This window comes from Canis aureus, chromosome 37, assembly GCF_053574225.1.
Source record: "Canis aureus isolate CA01 chromosome 37, VMU_Caureus_v.1.0, whole genome shotgun sequence".
NCBI lineage: Eukaryota > Metazoa > Chordata > Mammalia > Carnivora > Canidae > Canis > Canis aureus.
In genome coordinates this window covers 13,488,342-13,503,130 of record NC_135647.1, presented here as the reverse complement: position 1 = coordinate 13,503,130, position 14,789 = coordinate 13,488,342, and the positions used below count along the sequence as shown (strand labels likewise).

Here is a 14,789-nt window from a genome sequence, read left to right as displayed (position 1 = left end):
GCCACCTAGCCACCGCTAGGGACAGGTGGCAGCTTGCACTCTCCCACTGCTATCAACAGCACACCGGGATGCCCTTAGTTAGCTAGCTCCCCACTCCCCTCCACGGCTGGCTCACTGGCCCACGTGTTCATCACTCACTCGAAGCTCTCACTCATATCCTCAAGTAAGTGAGCAAACCACCTCGCCTACTTTACGGTATAATGGGACTCCGCTACTGTATGTGGCCACATTCCACTCTCGCTCTCCTGTTACACACATAGCGCCCAGAGTCCACTCTCATCCTCACCTTTCCCCGTATTACCAGAGGGGTCACATGTCCTCCTCTCTCCAGGACTGTCCTGTGCTCCTGCACCGCTCTCCTCCCTCCAAGCCAGCCCTGTCAGCCTCCCAAGCTTTTCTTCACCCTTCCCCTCAATCTCTCGATCTATAAGGGCAATGTACCAAAATGCACACTTCCCACAAAATCATACGTGCTATATATCAGTGTCGATAATGCGCTGGGGTTGGTGGTAAGCATAATGAACTTTTTTTTCTTTTGAACTTTAATAAAAGCAAGTACAATTACTATTATTTTGTCAAAAGCTATATTAAATTTTGTACATTCTTACCGGGACTCTGTACATCAGACTAACATTACCCTCTCATCTAACTTAACGTCACTTCAGTTTCACCCACACTGCCAAGCTAAAACAAGACTTACTTAGAAATGGTACAATCATCTCTAACACAGTACTTTCCAAAGGGGTTTTTATGGATAATTTTGTTTCTGTGGATTCTCATTGTCTTTGCTGACACTAGAAGCCAATCACCAGACACAACATAACTCCTCCACTATCAACCATTTAAAACACACACACACACCAATCCCGCCTTCACCTCCATCCTGCTCCAAGTACTGCTTAACCTCTTTCTTCGTCTGTATTTCTCAAGAGTAATCCTTAACATTTTCACTATCCCTTCTATTGGCCCCTACTATTTACTCTGATCTTTGCCCCTATCACTAAATTCAAACTGCTCTCCTAAGGTCACAATGATCTAATTTCCAAATCCAGTGGAAAACTTTCTCTGCCCAGCTCACTAAACCTATTTGTTGCATTTGATACTAAAAGTCTCTTCCTCATTTCTGACACTCCTCTCTGCTCAGCTTCTGGGACACCACACTCTTCCCATGTCCAGATACCTCTTAACTATTCCTCCTTGGACTCTACGTGATCTTTCAATGTCGGTGTTGCTCAGGGTTCCACTCTGGCCCACTGCTCTTCCCACTTTACCTACTCTCTCTTACCCTCTCCTTGAGTTTCGGCCACCATCTGGAGGTGACTCCCAAATCAGTCATGACCTAGACCCCTCTCCCACGCTCAGGTCAATTATGGTATGTGCCCACCCTTCTGCGGCCTCACACACTGACCCTACTGTAAGCAGAGGGGCCCGGACTCTCCTTTTGCCAGGAAGGTATTTTGTATCTCACAAGTATTCTTGTACACCTACAGCAGATTCAACACAGGTTAACATCTGACATGAAGGCCACCAATTCAACACCATAGCATATAAAGAAAAGCTCTGCCCAATTAAGAATGATGGCAATTAGTTTATCCAATCTGTTAAGTCCCTCAGGAATCTGGAATAGGAAGCAAAGGATAAACCGGTCAGGAGGGAAAAGAGAAGAAAACAACCAGAAACTACAGCTGAGTCACTTCAGCACTAGAATAAAGTGAAAAGTCATGAACTCCAGCTGCTGCAATACTTGGAGCCACTTTAACTCCTAAAGATCTGTTCCTGCTCTTCCTGGAAGGCTTCTCTGGGTTCTTCTGGTTTCCACAAAGTCTGATCATATGGCCGAGATTCCCATTCCCACTCACCTCCAAATATACTGTAATACTTCCTTGAAATTATTATTTGATTCACAGTTCACTGCAAGAACCTCACAGAGCTATAAATAAACCCTAGTGTCTTCCTTGATTTCTCTCTCCATCGTCCCATTGATTCCCATCAGTGGCACTTTAAAAATGTATCACAAAGACGTCTGCTTTGCTCCACCCTACCACCAACCGAGTTCAGGTCCTTATTTCTTACACAGACTTCTAAATGAGTTTGCTATTTTCAGTCTTGTACTCTTTGAATCCATCTTCCAATTAGTTGTATAATATGACAAAAGTGAAAATATGAGCCAGCCACTTCCTATTTAAAATCCTTTGATGATTCCTCATGTCCTACAGAGTAAGAAGATCTAAGCTCGGTAAAAACAGTCCAAAGACCTCTCATGATCTTTTCCCAGCTGCTACTTGTCACACACTCTCAAATTCCAACAAACCGAAATTGCTTGAAGATCCAAACCTATACAATGGTTCTCACCTCTAAGCTTTCAGTTAGGCATTTTCACGCATAAGGCCTAGCACCCCTCCTCCTTCCCTACATCTTCATCTCTCAAGACTGACCACTGGCCTCATCGCTACCAAAAGCAGTCCCTGACTCCCCACCTTCATCTCTTCCAGGATCAGCCAGGGGTAGATGCTCCTCTGGTCTTCCACCGTACTGTTTATGACACTTTCCATACTACACTTACGTGTTTTACCTGCTTTGAGCTCTCTGAACTCAGAGATAGTATCTTATCACCCTGCAGTGCCCAGAACCTGGCACAAAGTATACATTTACTAAAAGCTTGTTGAATAAATAAATGGAGAGCAAGGCATATACACCAATTGTGTAGCAGAGTATCTGTCCTATAGCAACGGCTCAATGAATTATTACTACTACTCTCTCCTACAAGTGTGATTATTACATTCACTTAATTCTTGCAGTTATCAACGACCATCTTTGAAGCTAAATTTCCCATAATACTGGCAAAGAGATTCCGGGGGAAAGCTCAGTTTGGTTTTTACATTCCTTTACTTTAAGGAACACTTTTATATCATCCCCATAATTCCTAAGAGACATTTGCATTGGTAGGCAAGCAAATATTGTTATTTGTTCAACCTTAGGAAGTGCAAAAAATTCAGTAAGTAATTTAACAAGGGTCAAAGGCCTAATGGCTGGTGGTGATACTGAGAGGGATGGAAGCTAGAAGCACATGAGAAAGTCAGCTATTTGGCTAGATGCTACTAGTAATGCTTCAATTAAAACAAATTCACTAGTTCATAGCCACTTAACATTTCCAACTTTTACTTATCTCGTGTTTCTTACAAGCTGCTCTAAATCTGTATCATGAAGGCACCTGGACTTTTCCGTGGCATTGGAGTGTTCTAAGCAACATTTTCTTTTTCCCATAGGAAGTACTTTTAACGTCAACTATTTTTCAAAAAGTTCTAAACGTGATCACTGGATTTTTACCTATTAGAGATGATTAAAACTCATACCAATTGAAATAGGCAATACTGTATTGTTGGAAAGAGCACTAAATTTAGAGTTGGTGAAAATTAGTTTCCAACCCTGGCTTACGTGTGACTGGGAAAATCTAGCCTCCAGGTGCTCCCACTTCCTCACATCTAAAAATGAGAACTCCACCATCTTGTCCAAATCCACTAACATGCTTGTGTATTAAAAAGCTTTGTAAAGTATCCAAATGTGATAACTGCACAAATATAAAAATGCAATCTGTAACTGAAACATTTAGGACTAATTGATTCCATTGTCATACGCATTAAAATGCTTTAAGTTGGAATAAAGTCCTCATTATAACTAAGTCTAAACTTGTCACATTTACACTTATTCAAAGCTGACAATCTTAAAAATAAAAGGGGCTATGCCTGAGTGTTTCAACAGTTGGTGTGTGACTGCTAAGCAAAAAGTCTTTTTAAAAATTTTAACATACAGTATATACGCACCCTGCTCCTCCTCTGCAATCCAATCAACTTTGTCTGCATGTCTGGCATTGTTTAACATTAATCCCTCCGAATCATTTAAGGAACCATATGGCTTCCAAAAACGGTAATTCCAACTTAGAAGAATAACATCTTAAAAACCGAGCATGTTCAGAGCAAAAGAAACCAGGATGTTTCTATCTCAAAGGTAAGAAAAATCCTTACCATTCTGAAAAGATTATCATCAATCTTTGCGAATTCTGCGATATGTAAAAATATTTTATGAACAATAGTTTTAATGTTAAAAGTGCCTGAAAACGCTTAGGTAAAAACTCAAAAGTGGCACAATGATATGTGAAATAAAATTCACTCTTATTTTGTGACTTAAAAGTTTTATTCTCTACTACTTATGACACTTCCCCTTTGCTCCCTTCCCCTCTTAGTGGGACAGAGCTGCCCAGTACTTTGGTGTGGTCCACTCAGAAGGCACACAGAAAAACAACAGGAAAAAAGAAAAAAAAAAAAAAAAAAACCCACACACATTAAAATAACAAGAGGAAGAGGCAGTTGAAGGGGGGAAAAGAGTGTATTTGTGACAAGGGGGAAGGGAGAGACAAAGAAGAGGGAGAGAAAACAAAACAGATGATAACAAAATCTGTTCTTTCAGAAGTAATGCTTTACGCTTATAAAGGAGTGAAGTTTCCAGAGAGTGTATCTTAGTATTACACAACAAAAAGTAATAAAGAGGCCAAAAGGAAAAATCATGGAGACGGCAGGGTCATAAATATTCCTAACTCTAACCAATTGCTCATAAGCATGCACTTTCCCTCTGACCCAAATCATAATTTTATGTAAAAGGAGTTAATAAAACCAATCAAGGCATGCTACAGTGCTACAGAAACTCTGATCACAGATGCTACATCTCACGGAAATTCACAGCTGGAAATTTCCTTACCATCCAGGGTCATCCTCCTCACCTCTCAGAGGAAGAAACTGAGGCCCTGTCCTGTAACATGCCTGAAATCACAGATGATCGCAGGGCTCGGCAAAGCTAGGGTTCTTTGTTCAATAATTTTCCGTCATCCTTTGCCTCTGATTTTATAAGCTAATTATTAACCATCGACCACAAATTTAAGATAAAGTTTCGTCAAGTCTAACAAAAAGCTTTCCGGTAGCCACACGAGAAGTAAACACTTCACGGCACAGCACTGTTCACGCAAATTAGAACACACACACACACACACAAAAAAAAATGAAATAATAGCCTTCATGGGGTATTCATAAAATGTCCTAACTTAAGGAGAAAACAAAGGTCATTTTCGGCCACTGAGATTAAGGAACATAATATCTAAAACTGAAAGTGCTTCGCTGGACCTATGGATAAAAAGGAGGACTATTCAACAAGGCCTATTTTTGTGCGTGATTCTTTCCAACCAAATCATTTGGTAGATTTCTGTCGCCATTCTCCCTTCTGCTTTAACAGTAACTTATTTATCGAGGTTCTTCTCACATTTTAGTCCCGTGGGCTTCCCGAATCTAACCACAAGAACTGTTTATGCCCCCTGTATCCCTGTCAACTAGGATCTGATTAAGACCCTTCCTTTGTAGCCAATCAAAAGGGAGTCTGCTTTGAATGTAAAAGCTCCTGCCTCAGGTTTGGGGCCTAAAAACTGCATTTGTTTCCAGACGGACGGATGCATTAGATTGATCTTGTTTTCTCCCAGACAAGTAAACTTGACTGCATGCTATGAATCCGGGCTACATTTCCAAAAAAAAAAAAAAAAAAACCCTCAGAGCAAATGCATGATTTAATTTAACATGAAAACTCATCTGCTCCGAGCTTTGTTTTAAGATAAGCAGAGGAGGTAGGTGAGGGAGGAGGGGGCCAAGCACAAGCCCAAGGCTGTTTTATCATCACCATCAGCGTTATTATTTTTTTTAACTGCAGGTGTAAAACCTAAGCCGGTTTTCTTCAAAATGCCCTCTAAGACCGTTTCAAAACACCCGTTTTCCGCGAGACTTCATCGCACAGCAGCACGTGAAGAGGGGGCACTTCCCATCAGTGGCCGCAGGCTTCCCCCCGGGCAAACACCTACTCGTGAGGCTCGGCTCCTGCCCTCCTCTCCCGGCTGCTGCGAGCGAGAGGCCCCGACCGCAAACTTGGGGCCGCAGCCCGCTTTGTCCCCCCGCACAAGCTCTGGCCTAATTTTGGACGCGATCCTCCCCCGACGGCCCTCCCCCCGCCCTCCCTTGATTAGGAATCCTACCTCGGGATCGCGCCTCTTCCCCGCACGTAAGGGGAGACCGCCTGACCCAGCAGCACCTGGAGAACAATGTAACCCAACTCCAGGTCCCCGGATCCCTGCACCCGAGCCCTAAGGTCTATCTTCCGGGGGCATCGGAAAGCGAGTTGTGTCCTGTCATGCTGGGTTCCCCGGAGGTGTCCCCCTCCCGGCCCGGGATTAGCAGCTCGTTGCAGCCCGAGGCCCCGCGCCCCCGCGCCCCCGCGCCCCGCGCCCCCGCACCTTTGTAGTGCACCCGCAGGTTGTTCTGAGACAGGCCGATGTAGCTGAACTTGTCCTTCGGGCTCCAGGAGCGCGGCAGCGGCGTCTCCTGCTCGTCCACCGCCGGGTAGAGGCGCCGCAGCCGCCGCTGCAGCTCCTTCTCCTGCTCGTTCAGGGCCGAGTCCCCGTGCGGGAAGGGGGCCGCCGCGCTGCTGCCCGCCGCCAGCGCCGAGGCCGGGCCGGGGCCCGCGGCGAGGCCCGGGGGCGCGGGGGGCGCGCCGGCGGGGGCGGGGGCGGGGGCGGCGGCCGCGGCGGGCGGCGGGGGCGGCGGCGGCGGCGGCGGCGGCGGGGCGGCGGCGGCGGGGGGCGGCGGCGGCGGCGGCGGCGGGTGCAGGAGCAGGGCGGCCGCCGCGGCCCCCAAGCCGCCGCCCCCCGCGCCGCCGCCGGGCGAGCCGGCCGGAGAGGAGCCGGCGCTGACGGCCGGGGGCGCCGGCAGGACGACTCCGGGGACGGGGGCCGCGGCGGCCGGCGGCGGCGGCGGCGGCGGCAGCTGCTGCTGCTGCTGCTGCTGTTGTTGTGGCGGCGGCGGCGGCGGCGGCGGCGGCTGCCCGGACATCCCGGCCGCGACTCAGCCTGCGGCCACCTCCACCTCTGGGCTCCTTCCTCCTCTGCTTCCCGGGGGCGCTGTCGCTGCGGCCGCCGGCACCAGGCGCCCAGTCCGCCCGCCCCGGAAGCAGGCGGCGGGCCGCGCGCCGACGGAGAGCGCGGCGGTTGGGGGCCCGGGCCCGAGCCCGGGGGGCGGGGGCGGGGGCCCGAGGGAGCGTCGGCCGGGCTGCGGGCTGCGGGCTGCGGGCGCGGGGGGCGGGGGCGCGGCGGGGCGCGGGCGCGGGAGGCGCGGGAGGCGCGGTGGCGGCCGCGGCGGCCGCTGCTCTCGCGGCTGCTTCCCGGCGGGCGGGCCGGGCCGGCGCGAGACGCTGCGCGCGGGCGGCGCTGGGCGAGGGGGCGGGGACGGAGGCGCGCGGGGCGGGGGGGAGCGCGGGGGGCGGGGCCGGGGAGCGCGGGGCGGGGCCGGGGAGCGCGGGGGGCGGGGCCGGGGGGGTCCGGGCGGGGCGGGGGGGAGCGCGAGGGGCGGGAGCCAAGCCCGCGGGGGGGCGGGGCGGGGCGGAGCGGCGGGGGGGAGCCCGCGGCCGGGGGTGCGAGGCGCGCGGCCCGAGCGGCGGAGCGCTCGTCCGGGGCGGGGTCGGTCCGCCCGTGCCCCCCCCCCCCGGAGAATCTCCTCCTACTTTACTTCTTTTTGTTGTCGTCGCCCCCCTCCCCCCTCCCCCACCCCCCTCCCCCCCCTCCCCCCCCCCCCCCCCGCCGCCGCCGCCGCCGCCGGAGGGCTCCGGCTGCAGCGGCGGGGCTGCTGGTCGCCCAGGCGAAAGTAATCGAGCCCGGCTGGGGCAGCGGCGAGCCCGGCCCGCGGGCGCCCGGGGCGAGCGGAGCGGCTCGGGGCTCCGGGGGCCACGTCCGCCCCGAGAGCAGCGGCCCCGCTCGGCCGCGCGAGCCCGGGCGCAGGTCCCCGCCCGCCGCGTCCCTCGGGGAACCGCCTGCGCTGTGGTTGCGCGCGGAACTCCGTCCCCAGGACCCTCCTCGCCTGGGGCCTGGACACCGTTTCCGGAGGCAAAGCCTCCCACCTCCTACACCGACACCGGTCACTTTATTGATGGCTCCCACGAGGAGCGAAGCGGAGGTGCCGCGGGGACGCCGCCACGGGCTGGCGTGGCCTTGCAGGAGCGGGACGCGACCTCCGGGAACCCAGGACCGGGGCGCGCCTTTGGCGGGGGCCTCCAGGGGCGTCACGACAGTTTATGGACTCGTTGATGTTTCATTGCGGGCCTCGTGAGGTAGCAAGGAATCGTGCACATTTTTTTTTTTTTTTTAAAACGAGGAAATATTCACTGAGGTCAGCAGAGTCGAAATAGGACTTCCTACTTTGCAGTTCCCACTGGAGTGCCTTTGCCTGGCCGACGGATTGGGCACGACTTGCCAAGCGCCGCTCCCTTACCCATCCTCGCATTCCTAGTTTGTCTTCGCCACTTGGCTTTGTCTGGACCATCCTTCCCTTAAGCGGGCAAAAGTCGATCTCGACGCGTGTAAACTCCGTGCTATGAATTCTGGCGTTTTGTTTGCTCCCAAAGTCCCTGTGATGGTGAATTGTGTGGCCAAATAAGCAAGGACCGAACGGTTTGCTGAATAGAGAATTATTTATTTTGTCTTGAAGAGGGTAGGTAAATGATTATCTAATTGAAGGCCCCTAATGTCTGGCCAGAACCAATAAAGTCGTTCAGTCTAATTTCTCCCTCAATTGCCCAGACAACTTGATGCCCTGTTGTTCTTTAATAAAAATATCCAATAATCCTAACCTATTGTTTGATGACTTTTTCCAAGCCACTGCATTTTAAATTACATGATGTCATTGTATTTAAACTGTTCTAAAACTTTCATTTACATTACAGTAACAATGACTTAAGTGTAAGCCAAACTCCTTTTAAATGTTGGCTAATCAAGGTTGGGTAAATGGGCTCCAAGCCTCATCAAACTTGCTTGAAATAGTCATCAAGTTTTTATTTAGGAAGATGTACTTTTCCCTGTCAGCGCCCGTAGAGAGCGTTTAGAACCTTACGTATTCTAGGAGCCGTGGAGAGAATAAAAGCGTCTGATATTTTGTTAGAAGCTTTTTAAAGGGGTAACTGGTTGCTCTCCGAACAAATGACCTCAAGAAAGTAATGACCTCACTTTTGGGGGGAGGACGCTGTGAAATAGCCACTTTTTCATAAGAAAGGTGGAAGGAAACAATGGCAATGTCATTTTAGAAAGCCACGTATTTGGTGAAATTTATAAAGAGACATAAAGATATTCATGCCTTTTCATTTCTGCCAAAAAAGTCAAGGACAAGTAACAAATCTAAAATGTGGAAGAGGCATGCCTGGGTGACTCAGGGGTTGAGCACCTGCCTTCGGCCCAGGGCCTGACCCTAGAGACCCAGGACCAAAGTCCCGCATCGGGCTCCCTGCATGGAGCCCACTTCTCCCTCTGCCTGTGTCTCTCATGAATAAATAAATAAAATCTTTAAAAAAAATAAAATGTGGAAGAATCTTAGGCCTAAAAATGTTCAATGAGAACTAGATGAAATATGCTAGTAAATGAAATGCCCAACATGAAAAGCCTAGTTGAAGAAATTGTCATATATACCGCTCAAAAGGATTAGGACTGCAGGAGCACATTTAGCACATTGGTTTGAATTTTATCTTAAATGCATCCCTCTGGGCAGTAAAATTGCCAAAAGAAGGAGGCCAACCAATTAGAAAAAGGCACTCCTTTCTTCTGATGTGGTCAATGGATATTGGGCCCAATTTCAGACCTCCTCCCTCTGGGCCCCTTGCACAGGCCCAGTCTGAAATAAATAGTATACATTTCCTTAAAAATATGGTTTTGAAGACATGGAAGAGATCTGATGATGTGCTACGTGGGAAGTGCCTATACAATAATTATGCATTGCCAAAATTGTTACCAAAAAGATGGGAATGAAAAAAAATCACAAAATGTTTCTATAATGGGCAATTATAATATGTCATTAAAAGTAAACCTCTTTGAAATACTGTGAAAATAATATTAAAAATATTTTATGAAAATATTAGACTCGTACATAGAAATACAGGTGTTAAAAATCCATTAGCCTTGGACTTGTCCACAGTCTTTTTGAACCTATTTCCAATCTTTGTCCTGTATCGCTATAATATTGATATATATCTACCTGCTGAGGTTCTTGGTAGCAAACAATAGCTCTCTTAAGCAGAAGGAACTTACTGGAAAGATACTGCATGGTTCTCAGAATTGACAACCAGGCCTGAAAACAAAGGCCAGAGGGGGTCAAGCAGCATAAATATACTGGCCAGGGCCCCACCACTGGTCACAGCAGCCACCATCAGATGCCACCTCCACCACCTAGACTCCCCTCTCTGTGACCCGCAATCTTTTCATGCTCATTCAAGTTTGAAAGTTGACAAACTGTTGCGTAACCACACCAGGGGCTGCCCGGAGCAGAGATTCCCAGCCTCCCCTATGGATGGTCTATAGAGGTGCTGAGATTGATGCCATCAGCTCACGGTAGGCCTGGAGTGCCTAGAGCCTGCAGAGCTGGTCGTTTCTGGAAGGGAGCAACCTCATGCATTCATAGAGTACTTTACACATCATATTCATTTTCTATACACGGCATGACATGAAAAAGTTTAGAACGCATTGCCCTAGTGGACAAAGGGCCACCAATGCCCATAGTTGAAGATTTCCCAGTACTAGGAAAGAGGATCAGACGCTGGCCAGACAGTTTCAGTAAATATTCATGACGGCATCCTTCTGGGTACTGGAAAATGTGATGGCAAAGTATCCAAGATCCAGAGTATGGCTTTAGGGTCTGTATTAGTTATCTATTGCTGCTTGGAGAATCATCCCCAAACTTAGTGGCTTAAAACAGTAACATTTTACATTTTAAGTTGGGTCAGGAATCTGGCCCAACTTAACAGAACCCTCTGCATTAGGGTCTCTTGTGAGCAGTCAAGGTGTCAGCTGCGCTGCCCTCATCCCGAAACCTGAAAGGATCTACTTCTAAGCTTACTCACCTGGTTATTGGTGGGATTTGATTCCTTGGGGCCATAGGACTGACTAAGAGCCTCAGTTTCTTGCTGGCTATTGGCCAGAAGTGCCCCCTCAGTTCCTTGGCATGGGGGCCTCTGCTACAAAAACAGTTTTGTGTCATCAAAGGGTGCCAGCCAAGACAGCAGTAGCAGCAGGGTGGAAGTCACTCCTTTGTAACCTCATCACAGGAGTGCCATCCCATCACTTTTGCCTTGATCTGTTTGTTCAAAGCAAGTCACTAAGTGAGTCAGTCACTCTGGGTTCACTAGGTCCAGCCTACATTCAAGGGGAGGGAGTGATACGAGGGGATGAACAGAGATTTCAGAGTCCAAGCCTAGGTAGACAAAATCTAATGAGGACGATTTGCATCCTATCTCAGCCAGGCCAGGGAGGTGGTGCTGCCTATGACCACAAACCCAGAGACAGGATCCCTGGGACTCTGGGTTCAGGATGAAAAGGATCTGTAGACTCACACGGAAGGACACAAATGTATTATTTCCTATTCATGTGTGAATAAAACAGTTACAATTCAGTGTACATTAATAAAATAAATGGGAAAGCCCAGAAGTTATTAAATTTAGAGGAAACTGTATGTTTTATTAATCGGATCTAGAAGAATTTGAACAAAAACTGTAATTCTGACTTTAAGAGCCAGGCTAACAAGTTAATCTACCATTAATCTGTTTTTTTCTCTTACTTTTTCCTTCTGCTTTTTCTAGTCTACTGTAACTCCTCTTTCATCTGTCAAAACACATATTTTTTTCTTCCATATCGATTTTTAGGTTCCCTCTTAGTTTCCTCACAGTGCCATGAAAAGTACATGCAAAATTTAATAACAGGCAGGAGCTGAGCTTCCTAGGAAGCTCAGAAACTCACTTCCTCTGCACTGTCTCCCTTCGTGCTATTGGATAAGTGTGATCAGGTTCTTGATGGATTCATAAAATGGGAAGCCTGCCCCAGAATTTCCCTGAGTTCCAGGCAGTGCCTCCTATTAGCCTAGGAAACGCCCTTTAGTTGGGTGGATTCTATGCCATGGAGGCAGCCAAAGGCATGCTGTTTCACTCCATTGGGCTGATATCATAGAATACCATAGACTGGACAACTCATAAACAACTGATGTCTATTTGTCATAGTTCTGGAGACTGGGAAGTCCGAGATCAAAGCACCTGCAGATTCAGTGTCCAGTGAGGGCCCTTTTCCTGGTTCCTATATGGCTATCTTCTCACTGTGTCCTTAAACAGCAGAATGAGGCGAGGGAGAGCTCTGTGTTCTGTTTTCTAAGGGCACTTATCCTATTTGGGATCCACCTTCGTGCCCTAACTATCCCCACACTGCCCCACATCCAAATACCATCACATTGGGGATTAGACTTCAACATACGAATTTCGGGGAGGGGAACACAGACAATCTATGGCAATAAAAGACAAAAGTAGAAAAAATAGAAGAGAAAAAAAATAGATGGGTCATTAAAGGATAAGGATGATTAATTCCCCAAAGTGCTAGACATCACCGAGGGCTATTGCTCACCTACACACTATGGGTTAGCCCCCTACTTCCCTAAGAGATGGGCTGCATATCAGCCATCATTTATTGGGTATCTATTATATGCAATACACAGTGCTGGGCAGCATGTGGACATTTCTAGAAAAGAATCTTAAGGTCCTTGCCTTTTTTTTTTTTTTTTTTTATTAAGGTCCTTGCCTTAAAGGAGTTTATAGTTTTGTGGGAAAGAACATTGCTTTTTTAAAAAAGATTTTATTTATTTATTCATGAGAGACACACAGAGAGAGGCAGAGACATAGACAGAGGGAGAAGCAGGCTCCCTGTGGGGAGCCCGATGCAGGACTCGATGCCAGGACTCTGGGATCATGACCTGAGCTGAAGGCAAGAAGCTCAACCACTGAGCCAGGCTTCCCCTTCCCCCAAGAACATTGCTTTTACCCAACATTGCTTTTCAGATCGAGTTTGGAAAGTGCTATACTAGTGATATGGTTATGTTTCTAATATCCCAGGAAAAGCAATTCTCCAGCTCACTCCATTGTTCTAAGTAAGATGAGTTAATTTTTCAATCTGAGTTTTTTTGGTTACCTGAGTTACTGCATGGACATAATTAATGCACATACATACATTTTTTTTTATCATGATGGTCCTCCAAGAAGGTGCAAGGTGTAATTTGCAATCTAAGTAAGTATAGGAAGAAAGTAATTTAGTGAAGCAATTTATTTTGCAATTCACTGTTTCCTTCATCATTGCTATATATCATTTTATGCTCAGTAATTAATTTTTTAAACATTTTTGTTTGTTTACCTTAAGTGCTTTTAATGCTATGCAAGGAAAAAATATGCCAAGCACTATGCGAGGCTTTCTAAATCGTAATGTTTCAAAGATGTCAGAACATCTGTATTTGGAAAGCAACATAAACTATTTCAAAGACTTATTTAGTAGTTTTCTGCTTCAGTTGTGATCAGTCTATCTAACAAATATTTAACTTATAAATGGATATCAATTATTTAAAGGAGTGGCATTTGCTAGGAATTACTGACCTGTCTCCTACGATCTCGGTCACTCATATGTGCTTTGTGTCCGAAAATTTCCCCATGGATAATTGATCATCAGCATTCTTTTTTTTTTTTTTAAGATTTTATTCATTTATTCATGAGACACACAGAGAAAGAGAGAGAGAGGCAGAGGGAGAAGCAGGCTCCATGCAGGGAGCCCAACGCAGGACTCGATCCTGGGATTCGATCCCAGGGTTCCAGGATCACGCCCTGGGCCGAAGGCAGGTGCCAAACCGCTAAGCCACCCAGGGATCCCCAATCATCAGCATTCTTAAGAGACCAAAGACCTTTCTAAATCCTTAAACTCTAAATCCCACCATCGCAGAGTATGCTACCCTATAAAATTCGGTAAGTATGATAATAATTTACATGGTTAGGGAACAACAAAGCTGCACTAACATGTAGATGTTGGATGGCTATTCAGTTAGTGCACTATTTCCGAATAGTGCACTAACCTCATCCCATGTGTGATGCAATTTGTGCTTGGCAAAATTGCAAACCTGAATTACGTCAAGATTCTGGGCTGCTTTTTTTTTTTCTCACTTTTTAAAAAGTATTTTATTTAAATTCAATTTGCCAACACATAGTGTAACACCCAGTGCTCATCTCATCATGTTCCCTCCTTAATGCCTATCACCCAGTTACCTTATCCGCCGCCCACCCCTCCCCCCCCCCCCCGCCCCGGGCTGCTTCTAAAGAGTCAAGATTGTGGGTATTCAATGTTGAGCATAGTGTGTAAGTACTGCCCTGGTTTGATTCTTCAGTGGTGCGCATCCCTCTTTATCTCAGCGTGGTGGTTTATACACACACGCACACCTGTAGTTGACCCCAAAATAGCACCCCAAAACATATCCACCTGTGAACATGAATGTGACCTTATTTGGAAAGAGGGTCCTTGCAGATATGACTAAAGATCTTGTAATGAGATGATCCTGGATTGTCATGGTGGGCCCTAAATCCCATGGCAAATGTCCTCCTAAGAGAGGCAGAAAAGGCGATGTGAAGTTGGAGCAGGGGGAGATGCAACCACAAGTCCAGGAATGCCAAGATCCACCGGAAGCCAGAAGAGAGCCATTTCTCTTCCAGAAATGGAAGGCGTGCAGCCTGCCAATACCTCTATCTCTGACTTCTGGCCTTCAGGACTGTGAGAGAATAAACTGTTGTTTTAAGTCATCAAATTTGCCAGCATTCGTCACGCAGCCTAGGAAACGAATGCACACATATACTTCAAACTTATTAGGTTCTGGAGAAAAAAA

At 47.5% G+C, this 14,789-nt stretch overlaps 1 protein-coding gene across 1 annotated transcript in view; it reads right to left on the bottom strand.

The window, feature by feature from the left end:
* Nucleotides 1-6,987, bottom strand: part of RANBP9 (RAN binding protein 9) — a 93,194-nt gene extending 86,207 nt beyond the window's left edge. Inside the window, exon 1 of the mRNA XM_077886423.1 lies at nucleotides 6,323-6,987. Within this exon, the coding sequence (XP_077742549.1) occupies nucleotides 6,323-6,917 (595 nt within the window). The 5' untranslated portion in view covers nucleotides 6,918-6,987. The remainder of the gene's footprint in view (nucleotides 1-6,322) is intronic.
* Between the last annotated feature and the right edge of the window lie 7,802 nt (nucleotides 6,988-14,789).